Genomic DNA, 12,953 nt, shown 5'->3' on the forward strand with positions numbered 1-12,953 from the left:
ATATTTGGGGCCAGATTCACCAGCAGCATTCCAGAGAGACAAAGCAACTGGAATCAAATGTGCTTAAAGTTCAGCATGTGCTTAAGTACAGTGCTGAACCGAGGGCTAAGTCTGGCTGCTCATGTGATCTTTAAATAGGAGGTCTGAAGAAGGAAACATCTTAGCTACAGCAGCGGCCCTCAGGCACAATAAATAAGGATAATAGTAATTAACATTTGTGTATTTATATCGCATAGTCTATAGGGTAGCAGCAGTCTCATGATTTTGAGTGTTTTACTCTGTGACCTCAATGTTCTTTGCACAAAGCGTTTGGATCATGTAATAACCTCCATTTATGTAATTCCTTTCATGCACTTTGCAAACTTCACATCCCGCACTAGTGAAACCTGCCCACTCTGGGGAGGAATGCGACAGCCTTTCCAGGAACTCTTGCCTGGCAGGATGTTAATGACCCCAATTGGAATTAGGCCAGGACTCCACAGTTAGCACCCATTCATGCATGAAGGGGCATGGAATGCTGAACGACCACTGACAACCAGGTACTTTCTCTCATCTGAAAGCAAAGCCATTAAACAGAAGCTTTGGGGACACAGTGCCCCTAATGCTCTGCTGAGGTTTGATTCGTTAGCAACAGTGAAAAATGTCAGAGTTTGCTTGGCTTGCTGGAGGTTCAGTCCATCAATGGCTATTAGCCAAGATGGTCAGGGATGCAAGCCCCATGCTCTGGGTGTCCCTAAGCCTCTGTTTGCCAGAAGCTGGGAGTGGAAGACAGAGTATGGATCATTGATCATTACCTGTTGTTTCACTCCCTCTGAAGCATCTGGCACTGGCCACTTTCAGAAGACAGGATACTAGGCTAGATGGACCACTGGTCTGACCCAGTCTGGCCATTCTTATGTTCTTGATCATTTGAGCCTGCAGACTAACCCTGAGACCAGGACCCCACTGTGCTAGGTGCTGTAGAAACACGGGACAAAGACAGTCTCTGCTCCCAAGAGCTGACAATCTAAGTATAAGACAAGAGACAACTTATGGGCTACAGACAGACTGACAGGAGTACAAGGAAACAATGAGACAACATTAGTCAGGATGCCAGGCAGTGGCATCAGTGCAACAGTATCTGGAGGTTAGTTTGTTTTAAAGACCCATTCACCAGCTGTCTTGGAAGTTTTCTTTTCTCTTAAGCTTTACAAATAGGTAAGTTCATTTACCTTTGTTACTCCTGATTTCCCCAGTTTGGAGCAGAATCAGGCCCTATATTTTGTATTAGAAAACACTCAAACCAACGTTGCCATCTATCAAGTTTTGTGTTGTCTGGTATTTTTCTCAAAGCTCCAACTCTTGGAGGCATATGAGACTCAAACTCAGCTTTCATTTTAAAAAAAATTACATTTCTAGCCCTTACGATTGCAGAGAAAAGCTTGACAAGACCCAAGTGTCAGCTAAAGGCTCAGGCACCAGAAGACAAAGGTGAAATATCCAAAGTGTATGACGTTAAAATGATCTCTTGATCCACTCTCACAACTTTCTGAACACTGGGTGTTAGCAATACTACCAAAATTATATTGAGAGAAACAAATACAGGGGAAAATAAAGTTATATAAAATAACTACTCACCAGGATAATTTTTCTTTGAGGTTTCAACAGCTTAGGTTTCTGAAAAGTATTGGCTATTGGAGCTATAAAAATAAATATCAAGAGATTACTTCACATAATACAATTTGAGATTACTTTTAGCATGTGCATCAGCAGTTATACACCTGGATTAATAGCAGGTTAGCAACAGCAGCAAAAAACCCACATGTAAGTCTTGAAGCACATTTGTTATTAAAACCTGTAACATAAAGAGCACAATTTTCAAAGCATGGTCCTCGTTTGTGTGTAGAGAGACGTGCCTGTGTGTCTCTGAGTGCTATGACTCTCACGCGCTCATGATACCCAGGCAAACTGCACCCCTTGCACGGCACAGGCAATGGTACTCAGAAAGTCACATGCAGTGGTCTGCGTGCATGGAGTTGGAGGTCATGTTGAAACCCACTTTGAAAATTAGGCCCTGAGGACTGGACTTTCAAACATTCAGTCTCTACAACCCAGGCAGGATTTTCGAAGGAGTTCAGCACGCTGGGTGCATTTTCTTTTGAAAATCTGCCCATTAAATGTCTCAATGGGAGCTGAGGGGAGCTGGGCAAATTTGAAAACCTGGCCCCTACCAGGGTGCTGAGCACTTGACAGTCTGGCCCTAGATGTATAAACAGATCTAAACAGCATGACGAGCCCTAGCTGATCTCAGGTAACAAATCCCCTCTCTCCACTACCTTGCCAGTGAGGATTACAAGGCCCAGAGCCTCTAAGGCATTTAAGTGCCTATCAATGGAAGTTAGGCATCTAAATACATTTCAGGATGTGTGCCCAAAGCCTTTCATAAACATTGGTTACACATCACAGCACTTGTGGGAAACACTCTAGGTATGTAGGTCCCGCATTTGTCATGTGGGAAATCAGAGGCATGGAGACATGAATGAATTTGGCCTAGCTCATGTAGTGAGTGGTAGAGTCCAAGATAGAACCCAGGAGTCCTGGCTCCCAACTCCTTGCCCTCCCTGCTCAATCACACCCCTTGGCAGAAATACAGCTGTGTGGGCTGTGTTAGTTGCCTCATACCTTTTGCTGGGATAGCTGGGGGTTGCTCAGCCTTCTCTTTCTTTTTCTTTACTTTTTTGGGCTGTAGCGGGGACAGACTTGTCACACTGGTGACCGTCTCCCCGGAGCTGGAAAGCAAAGAGAAGGGAAAGGGGATGGTTATAGCAAGAATGAAATCTGTGCACTTACGCATTCCAACTGATTGTTTTCACACAAACAAAAAATGTTTTCATGGTCCGTGGCAAATGACTTGGATTCTGACTTCAAAACATTTTGAAAATCTGTAACAATGCTTTGTAACTTCTGTCCCACTCCACCAGGCCCCACTCCTTGTCTAGTATACAGGCTGTATGGTTGATAGACTTGTAGGTGTCTACATGGCCAGATTTCGACACAGGTTCATTTCAGTGGCAATTGTACCTTAGCTATGATACTTACATGACCCAAGAACTACAGTATCTGCACGTTACAATTTGTAACCCCTCCCCCGCCCTCCTTGGAGGTAGGAAAATGCTGTTTTTCTCATGGGGACCACAGGCACACAGAGACTAAGGCCCAGTGATTTAAATGAGAGCTAGGCAGTTGGAAGATCTGGGAATTGAAGGATCTGGGCCTACGTGACTTGCCCGAGCCAGATAGAAAGTTTGTGGCAACATGAGGTCTTGACACCAGGTCTCTGATTAACACTCTAACCGGTGGACCATCTACCCTGTGAATTTTTGGAACTGAGAGAAGAATTTGGTTCAGTATCTGGAGGGACATGAGCCTGCAGTCACAGAAGGTGTCAGAATGACTGCAGCCCCGACAGGTAAGGTCAAGAATTTCTATGCTTACTCTTAAGCCATTAACTAGAGTCATTATGGGCCTAGCATGGTGCTGAGAGTCTCCCATTGTCTCTTCTTCAACAGGACTTGTGGGTGCTCAGCATGACTCATGAGCAGGCCCCAGTTTTCAGTGGATCAAAAAGTGCCTTAAAAAAGAGCAAACATGCTTAACATCGGACCCTAGTCTGTAACTGAAATACCTAGAGTTCTGTAGGATGTCTGTGCTCCTGAGCACTAGTTGGTTTGGGTGATTGATAGCTATGGCATGTCATAAACACACCTGCAGAAAGAGGACCTCTGCCATTGGGCCACTACGGTTCAGCAGCCTGTAAGTCCCACAGAGTTCTCTTAGCTTTGCCAGTGTGATTATCAGTTCTGAAGGCCAGGATTAAAGCAGTACTTCCTGGTTTGAATATGTGTGAAAGTATTCAGGCATGTAAGCTGATTGGGTCAGGGACTGTCTGTCTGTTTGTTCCGTTTGTACAGCACCTAGCACAATGGGGTCATGGTCCATAACTGAAGCTCATAGCCACCACAATAGTAATTAATAACAATACTACAATCTATTCATCCTAATGCTTTTTCAGCTAAGCTTGATGAAGAGGCAGTCACATTGTCTACACAAGAGTAACAGAAATCAGGCCAGATTCTCATTTGAAACAGCCGTAAAGCTGGGGTAATGCCACTGCCATCAGCGGAAGTACTTTGGATTACACATGCATCCCTCAGAATAGAATCTGGTTCACTGTTTTTGATGGACGCCATAGTTGCAATATTTAGCCCAAAGTGTAGGTTTATTTTAAAAAGCGGTTTTGTAAAAGTGCATGTTCAATTTTTTTTTTGTGTTTTTGAAAATTAATTTCAGCTATGCAAACTAAGTTTGAGGGCAGGAGTAATTTAAAAGTTCCCCTGCACTATTGTGAATCTAAACACCTCCAGCAAATTGTTACTGCATGAAAAACACAAAGGGAAACTGACCAAAAAAACCCAACAACAACAGGAAATGCAACTGAACACCCTTTTTTGACTCATTGAGCAAAATGCAAAAAAGGAAAGATCAAACCATAATGAAAAGGAAATTTGATTGTTTTAAAATTCTTCTGCATTGAAAGGGTTGTTAGAGCATAAATACGGTTTAAAAATATGATGATCCTGATGTTGGCCAGTTAAGCGCAGCAATCAGAAAGGGCTTAATGTCAATTCAGTTCATTCATTATTATTCCTGCTTGGCCACTTTAAAGAGAAACCACTGAGAAACTTATTTGTGGCTTGCCCTTTTAATTATAAATGCAGGGATTGTGCAGGGTTAACTAGCACCAGAAGATACAATAATTGCACTTGCAATCTTAGAAGCTAGTTCCTTAAACTAAACAAGGAGATTCATAAAGGCTCCGTGGCTCAGAAACACTGTGTCTTTGTCTTGCTTCTCTTGTCCAGAGTTAAAAGGAAAGATTCTTTTTTAATCTTGGGATTCCCCCCACGGCTACCCCCCACCTCCTGGTTTGTACTTCAAGTCACATTATGCTTTCCTCATAGGATCTAACGGGCTTTTAGAGAGCAAAGGAAAGCAAGGAATTTGGAAAAAATAGGCATGCAAGTTGTTTTAAGATTAGAGCACTGGGAGAGAGAGTGATTTGTGGGTCTGTTATTGATGTTGAGCATCAACAAGGCCGGCTCTAGGTTTTTTGCCTTTCCAAGCAAAAAAAATTTTGCCCCTCCCCCCTTTTTTGGCTTTTACACATGTTTGCACTTTATAATGCTTTTTGTTTTGTTTTGTTTTGTTTTTTGACAAAATTTTGACACAATTTTTGGTTTAAAATTTAAAAAAAATGAAAACAAAGAATTTGTAGTTAGTGAAATAAAACAATTTCCTAGTAGTGTACTCATTTAATTTTAACAAAATCACAATTACAAACAATTTGGGTTCAACTATACACTGTCCTGAAAAACATTAGTGTCTTCCGATGCACCCAGTTTCTCATAAATTAAAAGAATTTACATGAACTGAATTTTTCCGGTTTTTATACTTGCGTGGTCTTTTAATAATTCAGTGAAATCTAAATTTTTTGCAATGGTACTTTCAACTGAAATTAATTTTAGCCCTATAACCACTGGCACTGACGTGACATGGAAATTGGTGCGAATGGCGCCGATAGGGCGGCACAGTACACACAAGTAATCGTGATTCCTGATTTAATTAATCAATAACTGTTAACGTTTACACATTTTCGCACGTTCACATGATGAGTGACCGTGTCACAACGTGACATGATATTTTTCACGTCACGCTCCTATCACACTACTGGAGATTTTTTTGATCTTCATATATTTTTTTTTCCGTACATTGGTGGATTTTTCCAGGAAAAAAAAAGAAAAAAAGGATGGCCGGAATGCCACCCCTGGAAATGTGCCGCTCCAAGCACGTGCTTGCTTTGCTGGTGCCTAGAGCTGGTCCTGAGCATCAATGCACTGTGTTTCTGAATTTCAGACTCTTGTGAGAGCTGGCAACATGCTGAGTTTCAGGGTTTTACTATTCACATTAATGACAAGGAAGCACCACTTCTCCTGTGTTTGCTTTGATCAAGTACTCTCCCTCCTCCAGACTGCTGCACGAGAGATTGGACCAAGCCATGAAATTTGCACGTGGATTTGAAGCAGAACCTATACTTTCCCAATGGGGGTGAGATGGAGGGGTTTCCAAGGGGAAGACTGGCTGTTTGGTATTGGCTCAGAAAAGAAGGCTGGCTTAGAGTTCAGGGTGCTACTGTGGGACTCAGGAAATCTAAGTTCAATTCCCCACCCTCTCACAGACTCCTTGAGTGACCTTGGGCAAGTTTGAGTTCAGATCCTCAAAGATATTCCAGATCCTACATTCCATTGATTGGAATGGAAATTGGGATCCTAAATACCTTTTCTGAGGGACTGGGCCTTAATCAGTTTGTGCCACACTTCCCCATCTATACAATAGGGCTAATAGCACTGCCCTACCCTATGGGGGTGTTATGCAGATACACATATTAAAGACAGTGAGGTCAGGAGCTCAGATATGACAATAATCAGGGTCATACAAGTCCCTTTGCTAGCCCTATCTGTGCAATTGGAACCTGGATTTTGGTTCAAATCTGAATTGTCCCAAAGGCTGGGTGGAGAGTTGGATCTGTCTCTAACCAGAATCTCAGCTATGCACAATGCAGTAGTTAGGATTTGCAAGAGTCTTATGTAAACTGGTTCAAGGAGTTTGGTTCGATGGATTCTCACACCCCTAGACGCATGCTCAAGTCCCAAGCTGAATTGAGGCACTTTATTAGCAAGTATTTCTCAAACAGTCTCTCCTGGATGGACTGGATAGATTCTATGGGACTCATGATCATGTTCCAGGAGAGAAATTATCTTGATTATAGGATGGAAAATAAAAATTATGTGCACTTTATATGTTAACTAAGGCCCAGATGTGGCAAACACTTAAACACCAGAGTCAATGGGAATAGTCACATGCTTAAAATTGGGTATATGTATAAGTGTTTGCCAGATCAGGGCATCATACTAAAAATGCTGTTGCTTGCTGATTTTAATCCTGTTTCCTCCCACAGTTTTTGTTTGCTGTGATTCCATTCCCCCCTTCCCTCCAGTGTTCAGTTATATGTGTTTGCTATTTAATTTTTACAATATTATCTCTGCTACACCAGGCACTGGTGGGACGGCAGACTCCGTGACTTACCAAGGCTTTGTATCTAATTACCATACTCTTATTTTTGTCTCTTTGCACTTGTGGGCTTTTTCAAGTGGCTTAATTTTCTCCTTTCACTGTGTTCTCCACTGATCTCTTTTCATTTTTTCCCCTTCCTGCTTCATCTGAGCTGCTTTCAAAACAGAAACAAGCGGCAATCATCAGTGAAGGGAAAGATGGAACTGCTGAGCTGTTGCTTCTGAATCCATGCTGCAGTGGCTGTGACTGGGAGGGTCACAGAACAGAGGTCATTCAAAGAGTAACATCAAAGCCTTGAGCTGCATTGACTCTTCTTGAACTATCAATTGCTTTATTGTGAATTCACTTAGGGCTTAATGTAGGGCAGGTTGCTATGCATGAATGCAATAATTATCCCACTAGAGGGGATTGAACATTACATTGGCAGGATCTGGGATATGCTATACTTAGTGCAGGACCAGAGCCAAAAAGCGCTACTAGACCGAGAGACTAGTGATAGATTTGAGGTCCAACATCGTTCAGACTGTAAGAGCTAGAAACAAATGCTTTATGTCACTGGAAAGCTGCAAACCTCTGCTTTCTTTGCGCTGATATGAAGCATCCACTTCTGGGCCTGGCAGGTCAGATGATATTTGTCATTTTTTGTTTTTACTTTAGTTCCAGTATTATTTATATCTCAGGAAACTCAAGAGTTGGGAATCGGTGATTAATACAATCTGAAAACTGGAATTCTGCCCTCACAGCTGTGCAAAGTAATTAACCACTGCAGCAGTTTATCAAGAGACCTGGTGGAATCTCTCCAGTCTTAGAAGTCTTTAAATAAAGATGGGATATTCTTCTTAGAGATCTGCTCCAGCTCAACCACAAGTTATTAAGCTGTTTGCACAAATCATTAATAAAAATCGCTGTCCTGTGCTATGCCGTAGCTCAGACTAGATGATCAGAAATGGTTCCATCTTAGTCCAACAGGGCCAGATTTCTAAAGGCATTTAGGTGCCTAATTCCCATTGAAATTAATGGGTGTTAGGTGCCAAATAACTTTAAAATCTGACTTTAAGTGACTTAGGAACTGCTGAGTCTTAGGTTCCTAAGTCACTCAAGCACTTTGAATCTTCCCGCAATCTATGACCCTACAAAACTGCAAAATCAAGAGTAACTCCACTGAAGCTAATGGAGCACCACCACTATAACTAGATGACCTCTGAGGTCCCTTCCAACTCTGATATTCTATGATTCTATGAACTCCCATCTGAGGTTGTAAGTAGGTCTCAGGGTGGGATTTTCAGAAATTTAGGGGCACAAATCAATGGGACTTGTGCTCCTAAATAACTCCTGAAAATCCCTCCGTGTCTAATGCTAAAAGTCACAGTTGCCGTAGAAGGTAAAAGTAAATGGGAATAGGAATGTTGTAATTGCAAAGGCTGCTTCCCGGTGTTAGGAACCCTGCCGTGGGAACAACAGCACAAATATTTACAGGAGCAGTAAAGTTATCTGCGCACAAGTCCTGGCCCTGCTCTCCCAAGGGGAAGACCTGTAAGATCCCAGCTCTCCTTTTTTAAATTCAGTGCTGACTGTTACATGTTGTTAAACTGTTAACAAACCAACTGCTGCACACAAACACGTCAAGTTTGGTACCACAGAGGCCATACAGATTTTTCCAGTTTTTGCTCCAGCAAGGTTGATGGTTCAAATCCCAGCAAGGACCGATGGTCGGGTCACACCGGCATGCATTTCATGCCTTCTCTCTCCCTTCTGATGTCTAGCATGAAATTGTGCCCGTGCCAAGCGGCCCTTCTGCTGGAACAGCCCGGAGTCTTTATGCACTGGGGATTAAGTGCTTTCTTAAGGGGGAGGTTCAGAGTAGCAGCCGTGTTAGTCCGTATTCGCAAAAAGAAAAGGAGTACTTGTGGCACCTTAGAGACTAACAAATTTATTTGAGCATAAGCTTTCGTGAGCTACAGCTCACTTCATCGGATGCATTTGGTGGAAAATACAGTGGGGAGATTTATATACAGATACAGAGAACATGAAACAATGGGTTTTATCATACATACTGTAAGGAGAGTGATCACTTAAGATGAGCCATCACCAGCAGCGGGGGGGTGGGGGGGAGGAGAAAAACCTTTCATGGTGTTTTACTTTGTGTAATGACTCATCCATTCCCAGTCTCTATTCAAGCCTAAGTTAATTGTATCCAGTTTGCAAATTAATTCCAATTCAGCAGTCTCTCCTTGGGAGTCTGTTTTTGAAGTTTTTTTGTTGAAGGATAGCCACCCTCAGGTCTGTAATCAAGTGACCGGAGAGATTGAAGTGTTCTCCGACTGGTTTTTGAATGTTATAATTAGGCCCTATGATGATGTCCCCTGAATAGATATGTGGACAGAGTTGGCAACGGGCTTTGTTGCAAGGATGGTTCCTGGGTTAGTGGATCTGTTGTGTGGTGTGTGGTTGCTGGTGAGTATTTGCTTCAAGTTGGGGGCCTGTCTGTAAGCAAGGACTGGCCTGTCTCCCAAGATCTGTGAGAGTAATGGGTCGTCCCCAAATGTGAAATAGTTATGGGTGAGGGCCAAATCACATCAGCCACACTATCAGAGGCTCGTTCACCTGCGCATCTACCAATGTGATATATGCCATCATGTGCCAGCAATGCCCCTCTGCCATGTACATTGGTCAAACTGGACAGTCTCTACGTAAAAGAATAAATGGACACAAATCAGACGTCAAGAATTATAACATTCAAAAACCAGTCGGAGAACACTTCAATAAATAGTAAAACTCTTTCCCCATGTTATTTCTCCCCCCCACCCCACTCCCCCCGTTCCTCAGATGTTCTTGTTAACTGCTGGAAATGGCCTACCTTGCTTGTCACCATGAAAGGTTTTTCTACTTTCCCCCCCCTGCTGCTGGTGATGGCTCATCTTAAGTGATAGCTCTCCTTACAGTGTGTATGATAAACCCATTGTTTCATGTTCTCTGTGTGTGTATATAAATCTCCCCACTGTATTTTCCACCACATGCATCCGATGAAGTGAGCTGTAGCTCACGAAAGCTTATGCTCAAATAAATTTGTTAGTCTCTAAGGTGCCACAAGTACTCCTTTTCTTCTTAAGGGGGAGGAAATACATGGTAATGTTGTCCTCTAGTGGACAGGAAGGGAATACCATGGCTAGCCGATGGCATTACCATCTGGTAGCATGCCGGCTGACCATCAGCAGTGAGCGCCCACGCTGGAATAAGCCTATGTTGCTCTCTGATTGGGAGACCCAGCCCCTGAGAATTTGTTTTGGAGGTTCATGCCTGTGGCCCTAGGCATGGTGTACTTGTGGCAGACACAAACAGGAATATCAGGATGCAGTCTCTATTCCATCTCCTAGAGGACATCCTCCTGCAATCCAGAGTTGAGGGATTGTGTTCACCCCCAGCATAGCCACACTGACTTTACCCAGCTTCAACCAGGGGCTCTCCCGTTCCAATCCACCAATCCCCATTGTTCCCTTGTCTCAGTCAGTGACTCTCAATTAAACAATGTCCCAAAGGAGTCTGTGACCTCTGCCATTAACATTAACCAATCAAAACACATTTTAGTGAGTTCAGCTATAAACATTCCCTCCCACTTCAATAAGCATTCCGCTCATTATCATGTCATCCCATGACCTTTCCAGGCGACTTGCAGACCCGTGCAAAGTTCTTTTCATCTAAGCATGTCGAGTTTCTACCACTCTGTCTGTCTCAGTGATTCACTGGCTTTTATAACCATACCAGACTATGATGGGCTTTTCTAAGCTGACCATGGTAACAGTACCAGCCTCTGACACCAGCCTCTGTGTGTCTTTGATTGCCACTGGGCTAAGTTTCTGCTTTCAGTAAGGTCTCACTTGCACAATGGGATCTTGCTGAAGGAGTCAAAGGCAGGAGACAACTTTGTTTGTGTGCCTTTGCTGCGCATTCTGTGCTAGAGATGAGAACAGCTGATCTTTGGGATGTGTGAAATCCAGAGCTGGATTTCATCCAATATATGTCTGAGAATGGAAGTAGTCACGTCATCATCTTCACCACCACCATTTATTATCTATACAGTGCACGACAGAATGCTGGGTGCTTTATACCCAACCCATGCAAAAGACATTGGGTAAGATTTTCAAATGTGCCTAAGAGATTTAGGAGCCTAAGTCCCACTGACTTTCACTTAGGCACATTCTGAAATTTTACACATCTTTTTTGGAGCCCCTAGTGAAAATAAAACAAGATTGGTACAACAGCTTATAATAAACAGAAGTACATCCTCATTACCTGTTCTGGGGACTTTTCACCAGATAATGCTTCACTGTTAAAGAAAAAAACAACAGCAATAAATAAAGAAATGTGGCTTCACATATCCAGGATTTATGCGCTACAAAGAGACACAGCAGATAGGTCCTAACATAGCCACTCCTGGAACGGTATAGATGCCTACTTTTTACCACCGGAAAGCTGCTAGCTATAACCATGCATTATGCTGCAAATTAGAACATATTCTAACTTGAATAAGATTGTAAGGCTACAGAGAGAGAATGTAGCAAACAAAGCTAGGAATTGCAGGGCTACGCAAATTCCAGTGGTTTGCCCAGACAAGGAAGAGCAGGCTAAGGAGAGTCACTAAAGGCTGAGCATCGGACTTAAAAGCTTTTGATTCTTTCTTGGTGCTTCAGTTTTGCATTCTGTCCCAGACTTCATTTTTTAAAATGTATCTTTCCGAAAATCTGAAGTAAAAAATAAACCATTCACCCACAGGAGCTGATGTAGTTCTTAACATATGGCTAGGTCGTGGCTTTAGGCTCAGAGGCATTGCCAGATGGGATCAGCACCAAAGGCCAATATCTTGTCCCTGCCAGTGCTAAGCAGTAGCTGGTGTAAGAATCCCACAGTAGCAGATGTGGGATGATCTGCCACCCGGGAAGGAATCATCAGACTGGGTTAGGCCCTGAAGCATGAGGCTTTATATCGCTTACAAAACAATTTTTTTTAGCATTAACTATTCTAACTCTGGGTGTCCTTGTGATCCAATCCCTCTTTCAGCCCTGAGGCAGTGGTGTGTCCCCACCCTTGAGGAGGCACTGAGGAGATATTGCCTCATAGACACCCTTCTGTGGGGCAAGCTCTGCTGGCTGGCATGTGGAGCTCTGATTTGCCTTTCCCACTTGCAGTGCGGAAGGTTGGGCATATAGCTCCCATTCTCCTCCCCATGCCCTGAGCCTGGATGCCTGGTCTTATGTGGCATATTCCCCCCAGATCCCCTGAATGGCTGTGTAAGACTGGGGCCCAATCTAGCCCACATCTCTGATCAGGGTGTGTGGGTATATCTTTATTTATGTTAGGCCCCATAATGCTTCACCCATTTGGGAAAAAAATGGTTACCTGTCCTGAAGGACTGCATTTTAGCACTAAAAGGAAAGCTGATGACTCAAGAGGTGGTCTTGCTAAACTACAGCTAGGTCCCCAAGTCTAATCTAGTTCAGGTCTGTGGTCATCAAAAGTTGTTACTACTTGGTAGCTGTTTGGTGGCTGACATGATATAAGTAGAACTGGTCAGAAAACAGAATTTTTACCCACATAAAATGTTTGACTTTTCAGCAAAATATCAAAAACTGAAATATTTCAGCCAATACCCAAAATATTGTTGTTCAAAATGGCTCCTTAGTGCCTCATGGGAGTTGTAGTTTATGTGTCTTACACCCCCATTCTCCTGTATGGGCCAGGCTCCTTGACTGACTACATCTTCCATTAGGCATTACTTTCCTCCCTTT

The 12,953-nt window shown here is 43.1% G+C and overlaps 1 protein-coding gene across 1 annotated transcript in view; it reads right to left on the bottom strand.

Annotated features, from left to right (window-relative positions):
• VSTM4 (V-set and transmembrane domain containing 4) overlaps positions 1-12,953 on the bottom strand; it is a 51,210-nt gene that overhangs the window by 15,291 nt on the left and 22,966 nt on the right. The window contains exons 5-7 of the mRNA XM_038410431.2: positions 11,461-11,494; positions 2,662-2,768; positions 1,618-1,679 (exon numbers count right to left, since the gene is read on the bottom strand). Of these exons, the coding sequence (XP_038266359.1) occupies positions 1,618-1,679; positions 2,662-2,768; positions 11,461-11,494 (203 nt within the window). The remainder of the gene's footprint in view (positions 1-1,617; positions 1,680-2,661; positions 2,769-11,460; positions 11,495-12,953) is intronic.

The sequence above is a fragment of the Dermochelys coriacea genome, chromosome 7 (assembly GCF_009764565.3).
Source record: "Dermochelys coriacea isolate rDerCor1 chromosome 7, rDerCor1.pri.v4, whole genome shotgun sequence".
NCBI lineage: Eukaryota > Metazoa > Chordata > Testudines > Dermochelyidae > Dermochelys > Dermochelys coriacea.